We start from the raw sequence: 15,472 nt of genomic DNA, 5'->3' as shown, positions 1-15,472 counted from the left end.
AGTACTTTGCGCAGTCTCACCCAGAGGCACCTGGGAGTCTGAGTGGATAGAGCACGGGGTATACATTTCAATGTAATGTCTCTGGGGCAGGAGAAGAGAGGAGAGAGACAATCAGGAGACTACGTAACCCACAAAGAGGCCACGGGGACCTAAGCCAATCTGACTGAGGGAGGCAGAGGCTGGCAGAATGCCTATGACCTAGAGCACGGGAGGAGAATCCTCAGGAGCAGAGAACAGCCCGTCACAGGGCCATAGCACCATTCCCAACGCAGCCCTCTGCCACAGGCAGAGGCCACCCAGAAAAGTGCCTGTGGTTTGGCCCTGCCAGGCTTTGGTCCTTGGGCCGCCCTGGCGGGAGCTGCTGGTGGCCCTAGACGACTTCTCCAGTGCTACAGTTCTGTTCTGCCATTAAACCAGATAAATACTGAAGGGATAATCCTGTTGACAGAAATGGGGTCTATGAAGACAAACAGCTTTTGAGGGTCATTAAAGATCAAATCAAACGCAGCCATTTCCCCGATGACATAAGTGGCCTATTAGAAATGTAATCCAACATTGCTCAGCCTTCCTATTGTAGAAAAGGGATGCAGTTAAGCATGATAAGAGCAAATATTTTCTCTTTGCATGAGGAATTAGAAGATCAGTAGGCTGACTTCTGGGGAATTTATCTCAAAAACCAAGCCCCACAAAATCAGAATGGAGAAATCCCTCAGTGTTTGTCCTAGAAATCCTTGGGAAAATTACTGTGTGCCCAAAAGACCCTCATCTTAGCTCCGGGGTCTGGATCGTCAAGGAGTTAGGGATGAAAAAGGCCCCCAAATGGGAAGGTCTCCTCAGGCTGGCCAGTTCAGACTGGCCAGGAGTTCTCACTACCATAAACTCAAATCATTTTAGCAAGAAAGCAGGCAAGGTTACAAGGAAGGGACCAGAATGTGGCCTGAGAAAACCCATCCTCCATCAGCTTTAAGATATGGCCCTCGAGGTGTTGGGAAAGTGGAAACTACCCTGGGACTGGGGACCAAAAACACAGGTGCCACTTCCTGATGCACAGCTTGGGAGGTCACCGGGCTGGACGATCTTAGAGCTCATCAGTTCCAACCTCTTCATTTCAATTAAAGACGAGGAAACGGAAGGTACTAGCCCAAAGCTTCAAAGCTGACGGAGCAGAAATTCTAATTTAAAAAGCCTCAGCAACATCTTAGCTGACTCCCATCCATTCCACAAGAGGTGAAATCACTCTTCTTCTGGTTCTCTCCATCATCCTTTTCCTAGGGTACTGGTCCTCAGTCAAGAACAGAGGAAGGATCTCTCTCCTCCTGCAGAAAGTCTCTCTTTTGTTCTCTTTACTTATTTAAAGAGTGATTCCTGTCCAAGGTCATAGGAGCTGCTGACAAAGTAGCGGGTCTTCTTATGCTTAGTTCAAGGATCTTTCCACTGTCAATCTCGAATCAATCCAAGAACTATCTAATGCACATCTGCCATGAGCAATTTGCTATGGAAGGAGAATAGGACATAGGGCCTCCTCTTGAGGAGCTCCTAGTCAAAAGGCAGATATATCTTAATAGATATATAACTATATAACCGTATAGCTAAGTAATCGTGAGAAATGGGAGCAGGAGCTAAGCACACAGGAGGGTTGATTTAAGCAAAGGGATGACATAAACTGAGAAGGACAAGATCACAAGGACTCTGTTTACTCTTCCCCTTAGTCCTATAGGGACGAGTTCTGGAGATTAGCAGAATAGAGATGCTACCTCAGGCCCAGATGAAGCCATCCCTTCTTGTCCTTTGGAGAGGCTAGTGGTCAAGGTGGGAAAATGCCCAAAAGAGCCACGTGATCGCTTGCTGGGGATACTGGAGATAGAAGAATTCTTGCTCACACAGGGTTGGGGTGGGTGGCTCTGACTTTCAGCTCAGGGGGTCCTGGACTCCAGGTTACTGCAATCTTCCCAATGGGAGTCTAACTTTTATGACTGAAAATCCCAATGACACATAACTGAGGCCTAAAGACAGTGGATTATCTGAGCACAATAACCAAGAGTCGACAAAGCAATGGCATCCAGTAATTGATTATTTCTAGTAAGACTCTATATGAATCTGATCATTAATCCCATTAAGCCTCTGTTCTGCATGTAAACACAGTAAAACAGTCTTTCTGGCTTGGCCGGCTTCTGTTTGATTTCTTTTTTACATAAGGTTTTAAGAGAAATCTGGGGGCCCTGAGCCTCAGCACTCTAAAGCTCATATAAATTACTTTTAAGCCTATTAAGTTTGACACAATCCCTATAAGTATTACCACCTGGAAATACTGTCAGGTCTAATCTGAAATTATCCCTGCTAATATTCATGAAACCCTTTAAAGAAATAGTGGCTTATTTCCGGCTCCAGGAAATTGAAGGGGTCTTGTTTACTAGCTGGAGTTACGTTCACAGCTTATAGGCCGTAAAATCCCTGGCCAATGGATTTCACACCAAAACAGAAGATTCCCCCAGCTCTCCCTTCACCTCATGTGTAATCTGATTTCCATCCTTGATTTGTTTGGGGTCTTCTTTGAAAGCCTGTAAAAAGAGACTAAGTGATGGTTGGGAGTGGGCTGAGGAGATATTTTAATAAGGCCCAGGATATAATTACATTTCTCCAGGGAGTGATGAGCTTCTGAAAGTTTATCCGCCGCAGATATCAAACACTATTAATGAGATAATAAGGGTCTCACAATTAATGACTTGAATGGTGGTTGTAATTTTTTCTTTAACAGGAAGACTCAGTCCTTTGCAGGAATGTAGATGAGAAGAGAAATGCCGGCCAGACCGTTTCATTTGTGCTCAGCTAAACCCCATGCCCATTCCCATCCACAATGGCTTCTCCCTCCCATGGCATTTTCATCTAACTCATCTTGTAAGACTATCTATTTATCATTATCTGTTTCGGTATTTTAGCCTTGGCCGGTGTGGGAGCTCAGTTCCAGGAGGGCAAGGGCTATATTTAAACAGAAGTCTGTATCTCCCTAAGCTGAGTATAGGGACCTAGAGCCAGCAGGGGCTTAACAGATATTTGTGGACTGGATAAAGGAAGAATAAATCCTGCTTACTTAAGTCTTCTTGGGAGGAAGGAAGAGAGAAGACTTTAGAATACTCCAAAATCTAGAGGCCAGAGAAAAGGAGGTCCACAGAAGACCAATTAAAACAATGATAGACTGAATTAAATGGACACTGTCCAAGTTGGGAGGGACCTGAAAGAATGCAATCCAATTAAGCAAACATTTATTAAGCAACTGCCAGGCTCTGGGCCTCAAAGACACAAGGGAATGGTTATTACAATTTCCTGAGGAATATATCAGCAGCATGAATGTGCATGCACACATACACACATACACACACACACACACACACACACACACACACGATAAAGAATACAGGATCAGATCTGGAGTTGGAAGAAACCTTAAAAAAGACAGTTTAACCCTCCATTAGTGCATGTAAATGTAATGCACTTTAGTAGCAAAAGTGCCACAAAGGGTGCTTTCTGGGTATGATTCAAGAGGCGAGGGAAGGATCTTCCTCACTGGACCTCCAAAGGCAAGAAGCACAAAGCCTCTGAGCTGGAAAGGATCTGGGAAAAGCTGTGTGGGCCAACACAGATCTGAAGAGCAATAATTGCTCTTTACTCTTTCAAAGAAGGACCTTGAAGAGAGGGAGAATTCACTACTAAGGAAGTCTCTGGCCCTCAGCTCTCATCACCGGGAAGGTTTTTCTGACATCAAGCTTCCATCTGCTTCTGCCACTCCCTACCCTCTGCGGCTATAACTTCTTTTACGTCCCCTGGGGCTGAGCAGAACAAAACTAACACCTCCCTCAAAGGAGAACCTTGGAACACAGTGCTACAAATCCTGAGTCTTCTCTAAACTAAGCATGTCCAGCTCCTTCAACTGATCCTTTACATTATGGGGGATTTCTGATCTCCCCACCATCATGGCCTTGCTCTTCTCGATCCACATTCTTCCCCAAATGTGGCACTTGGAATTGAAGATAATACTTCAGACCAAAGAAAGGAACATAAGATCACAGAGTTAGAACTGGAAAGGAGGTAACTGAACTCAAGCCCCTTACTTTACAAATGAAGAAACCGAGGCCCTAGGTTACAGGTGGCAGGATGCCAACTTAGATCCTGTAATATCAAGCCCAGCACTTCCCCACTGCAACTAATTAGCCCACAAATATCTACTAAGCACTTCTTGTGTGCCAGGCTTGTGGATGCTGCACACCCTATGACTCCTAAGGAACTGAAGTTCTGATGGTGAAGACAACAAGGTCTCACATAAAAGAGTTGATTCGAGGCATGGAACGCAGCCAATGCAAAGGCAGGGAAATGGGAAACAGTGTTGAGGAACAGAAAGAAGGCCAGGAATAATGCCTGATGAAGCTGCAAAGTGAGACTAGGGTCAGATTGCATAGGAATTTAAAAGCCAAATGGAAGTTTGCGTTTTATTTTGGAATTGGTAGAATAGGATTCTTACACGGTCAGATCAGCATCTAAACAAAATTACTTTGGCAACAAGAATAGGAAAGACTTGAGGCAGGGAGGCCAATGAGGAGGCTGCTGCCTTAGTCCAGGTAGGAAAAGAGAGCTATTCTGGGATGGTGACAGGGTACACAAAGGAAAACATGGAAGTAGTCAGCCAGGGCAAAGGACAGTGTAGCCGCCACTTCCACTTCCAAATTTCAGACTGTCATTTTGCCCATCCTCATGTTTAACAAAAGAGGTGACAGAGGCAAAGTGAGTGCCAAGCCTATGAATTCCTCGCCCAATGTCCCTGCCCAGACCATACCAACAGATCTCTATTGTTCTGTTACTGACATTTTAGCCTTGCATTTGACAAACCGTCCAGAACGGCAGAAACTATTTTTTTTTTTTTAAAGAAATGCTATATGTGAAAAATCTTTCCCAAATGACCTTTAGTTGAAGAAACAATCTAGTAGGGGAAATATTGACATTAACTGTTTGAGGCCAAAGCTTCAGCTTCCAGAACCCTCAGATGGCCCCACCACTGCTTTCAGCTAGTGAGCTGTCCCTGCTACTTTTTCAGTTAACTGTTTGAAGACTGAAATTGAAGAGTTGGAAATGAGTTCTAAGAAGCCCTCAGTCTCATCACTGCCCTCCAGCGAGTGAGCTGTCCACGGTACTGACTCTGTTAAAAAGACTGAACTCATTTCCAAGAAGCCTTTAGTCTCATTGCTGCCCTCCAGCAAGTGAGCTGTCCATGGTACTAACGACTAACTGGAGACTGAGCCTGTTTCCAAGAAGTCCTCAGTCTCATCACTGCCCTCCGGCAAGTGAGCTGTCCATGGTACTGACCCAGTTAATTGTTTGAAGACAGAGCCAGTTTCTAGGAAGCCCTCAAATAAGTCTCATCACAGCCCTCCAGTGAGTGAGCTGTCCACGGCACCAAGACCACCCTTATCAGCATCACTCCTCCTGGCCCTGGGACGACCCTAGGGAGCTAGCTGGCAGCCTTCCTTCCCCGCTCCTTATCTCAGTTCAGGCTCCTTTGTTTTCTTTCTTGCTAATGCTAGCGGCACACAAGACTCCAGCTCCAAATAGAGCAGCTGAGATAACACATTCTCTTCCATGGAGATGATACATTACATTATCCCATTATCTCATTATTAGTAGTAAGATGGTAAAACCTCTTAATCACCTGCCCCTCCAAACACATAATTTCCCTTCTTTAAAATGATTTTAACTGTGCTTCAGAGGTGACATTACCTGAAATTTCATGTGCTTTCAAATAATAGCATTTTTTAAAAAGAGATTTGGCATATTATTAACCATCTGTCAGGATGATATCCGAAAATATGACAAAGAAAATGAGTGAGCCAATGGAATGGGGCAGAGGGAACTCCAGAGACCTAAAACCAGTCACAGCTTCACCAGTTACTGGTTGTAGGACCTTGTGCTAGTAACTCCTCTCTATGAGTTGGAGCTTCTTTTCCTGTAAAAGGAGTGGCTGAACCTATCTAAGACCTTCCCTTCCTTTCCAAATAGGAATTTTGAAAGGCTCTGGAATGTTTCTTTGAATACCTGTTTTCAAAGATGGTGCTGAAGATCAAAGCCCGCTAGGTGTGGAGCTGAAAGGAATTTGGACATTCACTGTCCCTGGGCAGCAGAAACTATACAAGTCTGCTTGTGCACCTCTTTGGGGCAGCTCTTGGTCCCTCACAAGCAGGGCAACAAGTCATCCTAAGGAGAAGCTCACAGCAAAGGGGCCATCAGAGCTTGTTAGAAATGTGGGTGTGACGGTGGAGAGCTAGGAGGAAAGATGCTCACTGAGACCTGCTGCTATTAGCATGACAATTGCCCACAATGACTGTCTGTCCAGGAGGCTCACTGCTAGTCTGGGATCATTTCAAGCAGGATGAGGGAGAAAGCAAGTGAGAGAGAGAGAGATCTCATAAGGTTTGGAAACGTAAACTCCCTTTGGCAGCTGTCAATTATTATAAATTTACTGTCAAAAACATCTTTCTGCTGAAGGAAGGAACATGTAGAGGAAGCCATGTGTGCAAGGTCTTCATGCAATTCAAACTTTTCCCTTCCCAGGGGATAGAGGGGCCTGCTTCATGTCACCAATCTGTGAGATCTCTTTCCATCAAAGATTGCCAGGGGGCAAGCAGCCCAGGAAGAGACTCCTTCTCCAGGCTTGTTCACAAGGGATCGCTGGCCCCAATTCTTTGCATACGAAATTTGGCAAGGCCCAAGATGGGCTTGTTTGTGTGTGGGAGATGCTCCACTTGTGGCTTTCTGGCCAGAGATCTGTCAGGGCACACAGTGGACGGAAAGCAATTTATCTCCAACACATTATTTCCTGGGCCTGAAACAGGCGTGAAAAGTCCTCTCTTTTACTGAGCTGCACACAGCACTGCCAGGCTGGCCAAGGGAACACGGGATTTATGGCCCAAGCTGATTCACAAACCAGGCACACACAAGTCAATACAGTCGTTCTGATGTTGTTCAGAGAAAGCATGAGGCTGTCCCTCCCAGCCGGACTTGGGCAAAGAGCCTCAGGTTGGACATAAACACGCACGGGGATGCTTTCAAGGAGATTTACACATAAAAACATCCTGGGCTGCTGGGTTGGGCTGCTAGATCTTGATGTTCTGGCTGATGGGGCAAGTGCTTTCTTTCAAATGCTTCTAGGTCATTGCTGAATTTGCAACTGGGCATCTTCTCCAAGCAGAAAGAGAGTACCAAACATGAAAAATTCACATTTACAGACTACTCTGATCAAACACTCTCTAAAAACAGGAGAGAATAGTGGTGTTTGTTATTCATGCTCTGACCACATGTATTTATCAGCTCTAGATGGAGAGACCAAGAACATCCAGAGGCGAGGCACTCCCATTGACTCCCCAGATCCAGCAGCAGGGTCGGGAAGACAGAGGAAGAGCAAGGACATATCATTCCTATCCCTGAGCCTCCTGGTCCAGGTCGTCCACCAGGCTGCACCACAAATTGCCCATTATGAAATCCAAGCTGTGTGACATCAATTGATTTCTCATCAAATCAAAACTGGACTTTGTTCAATCCCACTTTTCATCTCTAAGGTTTAATGTACTTGCAGACAGTTGGGTATCTCAGGAGGTAGAGTGCAGGCCTAGAATCAGGAAAACCCAAGTTCAAATCTGGCTTCTGACACTTCATAGCAGTGGGACCCTGAGAGAACTTCACCTCTATCTGCCTCAGTTTCCTCATCTGTAAAATAGAGAAAATAACAGTCTCTCTGCCATCAGATCAAGTTATAAAGTTCTCAGCATAGAATCTGGCAAACAGTGAGTATTCTATAAAATTAGCTGCTATCTATGTGAGTTTAAGAGTTTATGCTATTTATGTGAGTCTAAGAAAATGCTGCTCCATCAGGGCCTCTCCTCTGCCCTCGAGCAGGGCTGCTCACTCCTTCCTGTGGCACTTTGACAGTCTCCTCTCCTTCTCCACATCTCTCCATGGGGCCAAGCTGGACAGGTGTCTTCTCTGAGTCAGCCCTGCTGCACTGTCTCTGGGTCTCGACTGGCCCTGGTCTGTTATGCTTGGATTATCTTTTATTTCTCCCCCAATTCCCTGCCCCATCATGAACACCACCTCTTCCAGGCAGCCCACTCTCATCACAGGTTGGTCAGAGCCCCAAGGAAAAAAACATCGCATTTGTGGCTCTCTATTGGGTTCCGTCTTAGTTCAGGCTGATCCGGTGATTGACCATGATGCTCCTTTCCATGACAGATTTTGTTGACCGATGAGACTGAATTCCTGCCTGGGAGATCCTGCATGGCCTCAGGGATACAGGAGCCCAGAGAGAGAGAGAGGCTCTAAAGTCATCTGCAGTCCAATGCCTTGGGACTTCCTGGCTGTCTCCCTGGCTCCCTCACTGCAGTCCTGCGGAACCGCCAGCTCACAGAGGGCACACATCCAGCCTGCCTCGGTCAGCCTTGGAAACTGAAGAAACGTGTCTGCCAGAGCACAGCGTCTGTGTGACCTTCTGTGTGTCTACAGCCAGAGTGTGGTGGCACTTCCCTCAGGCACCTGGGAGCCCAGGAAGGGCACTGCGCCTGTCTTGTTCTTTCTGTCCCATGGCCACCTACAGCCGGACAGGCCCTCCGAGGCCCTTGTGCCTCCCACAAACTGAAAAATTCCTTGAAGACAAGTACAGCATCTGCTTTATTCTTTGGGCTTCCAGCAGCAAGCACCAGACCTCAGTTCCCAGCAGGCACTTCATAAAGAAGTGGCCAGGGGAAATCCACAGTGCCCCGAGTGCTGGGCCTAGGGGCAAATGCCACCTGGGACACTTCCTAGTGCTGGGAGCCTGGGCAAATTCCATCACCGATCTCTGTGAGTCTCAGCTTGCTCTGTTAAAAGGAAATCACAAAAGCCCCTGGCTTCTCCAGGGCCACCGTAAGGATCAGAGATGATGGCGTTTGCCGAAAAGAACTAAGCAAGAGGTCATTAGGAATAGGACAGGTCTAGGCCAAATGAGGAACTGCCACCTGCCCAGAATCCAGCGAGGAGGATGTGTCAGAGCCAAGATTCTAGATTCTATCCAATCTAGATCTATCCCTCTGCTTGCGAGGGACCAAGAGCTTGCCCCAAAGAGGTGTACAACGGATATTCCTCCACCATATCCATGTGGATTGCCCAGAACAAGGCAGAGCAGGGAGGAGCAAAAGAGACGGCTCCTTGGGCTGTTCTTGCTGCTCTTCAAGGCCCTTCACCCCCAGCCCCAACTGTAGCCAGGACTGCACGCCTGCTGGGCCGGGGGCACCCCACGGTCCCAAATGAGGAAGGATCCAACCTGCTCACTCCTCTGCACTCTCTCCCCACACTCTTTAGCAGGGGCACGGATGCGGGCTGCCTTTGGCCAGCGCTCTAGAACCCAGCAGCAGACTGATTCATTCCCTCCCTCTCGGTCTCTCTGTCTCTTGCCTTTTTGTCTGTGACTGTCTGTCTCTATCTCACACACATACATGTACATGCACATGCACACACAGAGGCCTTCTTAAAACAACAGGCAGAATGTGTGGACAGCTCAGTTTCTCATCCTCTATCAAGGGAAGAACATGGGCTGGGGAGAACGGCTGAGGCCTCGGTCCTAAGCACACTCTGGCTGCCCCATCCCCAACCAAGTGTTCACTGACATTTTATGAGAGGAATGAAGCTACAGGGGTTTCAATCTGCTATTCACTGACACATGGTAAGTTGCATTTTAAGTTGGGTTCATAGAGACGCTGCCATGATACATCTGGGCAGACTCGGGCTCCCTCCAGTTTTCTTCGCCCTTATCTGGTTCTATGCTCTGGACAGCCCCTTCCCTGCTACTGAGACTCCTGACTAGTCACACAGACCCCTGCTCTGGCCCCCCTTGGGGGGGCCAAACTAGCCTCCTAAGCTCCGATTCCCAGAGGCTCCAGGTAGCAGCTGGTTAAGCTTGGGGTGTGGCCATCAAGGGATATGGCCAGCCAGCTGATCCAACTCTGCAGAGACAAATCACTCAGAGACATGATTTAATAAAAAATGTATTTGGAGAAAGCCATTGGGACCAAAATCAATTTTCTGCAGTTCTGGGCAGACTTCAATTTTCTTTTCTCTCTATGTGTGTGTTTGTCTCTCTCTGTCTCTCTCTCTCTCTCTTTCTGCTCCTGTCTTCCTTCCCTCCCTTCCTTGCTCATGTTCCTTCCTTTTCCTTTCTCCCTTCTTTCCTCTATCCCTCCCTCCCAATTAACTCACAATTTCAGTTCTTAAAAAGGAAAAAGAAGTATGGCCAGACACCAATATTCATGAAATAATTATCTATCTGACAGGACTTTCTTTGGCAAAGGCTATAAATCCATATTGGCTCAATGAAGGGTGCTTGTCTTTAAGAGCCTGGAGCCCTGGGTTCTGATTCTGAAAGGGACCGGCAGAGTCCCTCCCGCTGAGCCTCGGCTTCCCCCTCCAACAGTATTAGTTAGTAGCCCTTCCTGCCTTCTCTTCGGGAGGAGCCTTTCTGTGAGACTGAGACGGGACAATTAAACGACAAGTCCGCTTTCTCATCACGTCCATTTTCCGGACAGCTAAGCGGCCTTCCCACAAGCAGCGAGGGTGAGGACCCAGACGCAGCCTCGGGGCCCCCTAATCCCCAGACCTCGGTGAGTTCCCTGTCACTGTTGTTTACCTCTTTGTTATCACAGAATTATGAAAGCCGCCCTGATCCTGAAGGTGCGAGGTGGCAAGCAGCCCAAAGAGGGCCTCAGTTTGGCCTCCTTCCACATTCCCGGTGTTTAGTGCAGGGCCCAGCACACAGCAGGCACTTAATAAATGCTTGCTGAGTGATTGATGCTGGGCATCCGGTCCACCCTCCTCGTGCCATAGACTTGGGACTGGAGGCAGCCCAGAGGCAGCAGCAAGGACCCACTGGGCCCTGCCCCTCCGGGAGCAGCAGAGAGGCACAAGCCGGGCCATGGGGACAGGGCTGCCCAAAGCTGACCCATCTGGGCTGGCCGGCCTTCCCGCCAGTTACCTGGGCTCCCGACACCCCAGGGCAGGCAGGGGACCAGGGCCTCACTTGGGGGTGTGGCCGGCAGGGGCGGCTGCCTAGGGCTGAAGGCAGCCTCTCATCAGACAGGGCGGGCAAGACTAACGTGCCCCCGGCACTGGGCACCAGACCTCTCGGAGACCCCAGACACACGGGGCTCCCGCCACCTGCCGCCAGGGTCCTAGTGAGTCAGGAGTGCTCTCTAATTCCTCGTTCCTCTCAGAAGTCATTAGGCAAGAAGTAGGCGTGTTTTTAACCAACACAAAAGAAAGACTTCCCAAAAATGTTTACAAGAATTACTGCCTCAGTCACGCGCTAAGAAAAACTCTGAAGAGATTTTTAAGAGGCAATTTCCAGTGTTGAGAATCGTGCCACGAGCGCCTCTCCTCAAGGCCAAAAATAAACCCGGCTTCCCTTTCCCTCATTACGGCCAGTGGGACGCAGTCGAAGCTTTCTCCCTTCTCCGCACATTAAAGAAGGATGCTCTCCCTGGTGTTGGAAAGGGGGCGCGGGGACACATGAAAGCCGCCTCCGAGCCTCTTCTCTGGTAATAATGAAAGCGCAGGGAGGCCCGTATCAGAGTAAGTCCCAGCAGAATCCGCGTTAGACTCTGCGTCAGGAACTTCCGAGGCCAGGCGGCTGCGAGGGGAGGTGCTCCGGGATCACGGGAGGAGGATGACCGCCGCTCGTCCCGCCTGTGACAGCCGAGCCCCTTCAGACTCCGTCTGAGCCCAGGCAAGGCTCCCGTCCCTCCGAGGGGAACGGCCGCGGCTGGGGGCAGGGGCAGGATCGCCAGCCGAGGGGCCCGAGCGAAGGGCCCCCCCACGGTCCCCCGCCCCCCAGGGTTTTACTTGTCCCCGGCGGGCGAGCTCCTGTCCGAGAGCCGCTGCGGCCCTGGTAGTGCGCGGGGCCCTGCCCTCAGTGTGCACAGTCTGGGAAAGGATGAGGATGCGCGGAGGCAAACTCACCAGAAAGGCAGCCGGGCCTCAGGGCGGACAAACGGGACCAGGAGCAGGAACTTCTCTTTGGGCCCAAACCCCGGGCGGACGTGGGGGAAAGCCCAGGATGAGGCGGGACTTCCAGGTGGGAGTTCTGGGGAGGGCACGGGAGGCAAACAGCCACGGACGGCAGCAGCCTGAGCCAAGAAGGGCCCTCCCCGTGCCTCCGGGAGGAGAGGCGAGAGGCTGTACCCCCGTTCCCCCTCCACCCCCCCGCATGGCCCGCCTCACCGCCTCGTGATGACCCCATACGGGCACCTCTGAAACCTGGGAGCCTCGCAGAGGCGCAGAGCTGCGGGCCCGGCTTTCTCTTGCCCTCTGACCCTCCCAAATGCTGTGGGCAGGAAAGCCCCACTTCGGGGACGTCCCATGCCTCCCCTCCTGCAGTCAGCTCATCATCACTCTCCGAACGTTCAAAGATGATTTTAAATCACCCCAGAGCCTCATTATATAATCCTCATCCCTTTCATCTTTTCTTAAGTTTTCTTTTTCAAACCTTTAATCATTTCTTACTGAGAAAGTTGCTATTTAAACTTAGCCAAGTCTGCCTCAATTTTCTCAGAACAGACTGAACTTTGAAACTCTGTGCCCATTATAGTAATGAGGAGTATAATTTAATAAGGAGCACTCATTTCCAACCGTCTGAAAGGAAAATGACAAGCTGGTATTTATGTGCTGGGAACAAGATGGAGAAAATGTTCTCAATCTGAAGGGCATCCCCACGGCTGTGACACCTCCCCATTGTCTGCCCACGGCATCGCTCCCGTTGGGCTGAGCCGTGCCAAGCTTCCCCCCGCCTCCCCTGCCCTCCCCAGGAGGTGCCCGGGCTGTGGCTGTACTGGGCAAGGAGGAGGAGCGAGGCGGTGGTCCTCCCCGGGGGCCCTGCGGGAGCTCCAGAGAGGGCAAGAAGAAATCCGGCCCAGCAACGTGTCCTGGAGGGAAGGAGCCACCAGGGTCCTTGTGGGATACCTTCCTGCCTCCGGCTCTGAGCCTGGGAGACAGCGCTGCGTCACAAGCTGCTCCTTCCTCCTCCTGCTGCCCCAGCTGTGCCAGGCAGTGCCCCCGGGGCCACTCGAAGCCTTCCTCCTCCCCTCTGCTGATACTCAGGGCGTGCGGGGGGTGGGCAGGACTGGAGTGCACCAAACAGGAACCATCCCCCTTCTCGGGAGGCAAAGCTCATTTGGGAAGGGCCTCGGTTCTTCTTTGCCATCTCCGAGCCGATGGGGAGTGGTGGCCCAGCCCAAGAGTCTCCGGGGCCCCTTCCAGCCCCAAGCCTGCTACCCTTCATTTCTGTGTCTCTGCTACTTGCCCACAGGAGAACCCGCTTCAGGGCAGAGCCTCTTGCATTTTATTTTGGAGTCTCTAGCAACTAGCAATGTCTGGTACACTGTAGGCACTTAATAAATGCTTGCCCAACTGTTGCTGGGGAGCATGGACTGTCAGGGTTGAGAGGGAATCTAAGCACAGGAGGCCACACTGGAGCCTTCCCAGGGACAGTCCCAAAGCCAGCCTTTAACACCTTTGGGGTAACTGAACAGGGTCCGCGGGAAGGAAAGGTGAAAGCCTCCGGGTCTCCTCTGCTCCGTCACCAGAGCACGTCCAGGAGAGCCGGGTCTGACTCCTAGCCCCAACACTCACTAAGCTGAGGGCCTCCGGCAAGCCCCTTCTGCCCCGGCCCGGACAGGAGGCAGACCACCTGGTCTTGTTCTGAAGATGCACAGGAGAAAGGCCCCTCCTCTCCACCCACTGGCCACCACGGGAGTCACCTCGCCCTGCACGGCTCCTTCCCGACGCTTCATCCTTTCGGACGCGTGATCAGACCATTCCCCTCGACTGCCTCAGGTGGCTGGGGACTGACTCCTCAGCCTTGCATTCAGGGCTCTCCTCAGTCTGGCCCCAGATGACCGTTTCTAATCCCTCCACTCCATGCGCTCTCCATTTCCGCTAGACCGGACAGGTGGCTCTTCCCCAAACTCTCCCTGCTCTTCTCAGTTCCAAGAAGTAGCAAGTAGCACAGGCTGTTGCTTGTTTTATAACACAGCCCTCCTCAGCCACCCATCCATCTATCCCTTCCTCCCTCCTTATTCCCTCCTTCCCTCTCTCCATCCATCCGTCCCCCTCACCCCCCACTCATGCATCCATTCATCCCTCGCTCTACCCATCCCTCTATCCACAGCCAGCCAGCCATACTCCCAGCCATGTACCCACCCACTCTTTCCTTCCACCCCACAAACTTTAGGTGCCAATGGTGTCAGTTCTGGAGAAAGAAAAGACAAAGGAGGACTTCCTGCCCCTGAGGAGCTTAGCGTCTTTCAGACGCCTCCAGGGCAGAGAACACCTCCTACATGGGGAGTAACTTGAAGAAGAGTCACCGAGGCATCACTGAGCACGGAGCCCCGGGCCTAGGGTCAGGAACCCTTAGCATCCCGAGTCCATCCCACCTCAGCCACATGTGAGCGGGAAGACCCCGGTGGCCTTCTGCCCCCATGAGCCTCGGGGAGAAGAGGCTCAAAGCCATTACAGCACTGTACGAATGTCACCTCTGACCATGGTTGTTATTTCAAAGATACGGGGCCTCGGAGCCAACGGGAGCAGAGGGGCAGCACCACAGGAACAGAAGGTCGAAGGGGTCTCGGAGGGCACCCGTGCAAGCCCGGAGCCATTTCTTTTACATCTTCCCTAGACACAGCCCGCCCAGCCTGAAGCCTTCCAGGGACAGGGGCTCCCGAGCTTCCCTCAGTCTCTACAGGCACCTCCTAATTTGCCATCCAAGGCGGAGCAAAACAAATGGAACCCTGCTCCTCCGGTGCCCGTGGGGGAGCAGAGGGGAGGAGGAGGTGCTCCCTCCCTTCTGCACCGTCCCGCCTGTCTGCGGCCCTCGGGCTGCCGGCACACCTCCCGAGGGGAACAGCCTGCAGGGCTCCCAGCCGGCCCTCTGAGGGACCCTCGAGAAGAGCCGGGGGCACTCCTTCCGGGCCCTTCACAAACAGCCCAGAGGCGCGAACTCTCACCAGCTTCTCATCCTCAGCCCCAGAAAACCCGAGCTTGGGCCCGTGGAGAGGAAGCTGCGACTTACCTGGAAATCTTTTTCTTCCAGAATCTCCTTTCTCCATCTCATGAGGAAAGCCGCACAGACGTACAGGTGGAAGTGAGAAAAGCCCTCGGGTTCGGACTGAAAAACACGCCAAGAAACAGACAAGAGATCTGTGAATGAGCCGTCCCACGCGAGCCCCTCATCCCGGGGGCTCCCCAAGTGGTCCCGCCCCCCACAGGGCGCTGCCAGGTCGGGGCCGGGGCTCATGGGCCCGAGAAGAGGCAGCCCCCTGGCCCAGCCCCTCCACCCCCATCTCCTCATCAGCAAAACGGGGACGGCCTGCTCCCGCACAAGACTGTCTGTCAGTGGGACAGACCGGGCCGATTC

General features: G+C 51.2%; 1 protein-coding gene across 2 annotated transcripts in view; it reads right to left on the bottom strand.

The window, feature by feature from the left end:
* The window catches only part of TBC1D22A (TBC1 domain family member 22A), a 271,714-nt gene that overhangs the window by 29,782 nt on the left and 226,460 nt on the right, over positions 1-15,472 (bottom strand). For both annotated transcript variants that reach the window (XM_051963006.1, XM_051963007.1), the window contains one exon: positions 15,128-15,223. In XM_051963006.1, coding sequence (XP_051818966.1) covers positions 15,128-15,223 — 96 coding nt within the window. The remainder of the gene's footprint in view (positions 1-15,127; positions 15,224-15,472) is intronic.

The sequence above is a fragment of the Antechinus flavipes genome, chromosome 5 (assembly GCF_016432865.1).
Source record: "Antechinus flavipes isolate AdamAnt ecotype Samford, QLD, Australia chromosome 5, AdamAnt_v2, whole genome shotgun sequence".
NCBI lineage: Eukaryota > Metazoa > Chordata > Mammalia > Dasyuromorphia > Dasyuridae > Antechinus > Antechinus flavipes.
The sequence above is the reverse complement of the archived record's forward strand: the minus strand, read 5'-3'. Positions and strand labels throughout refer to the sequence as shown.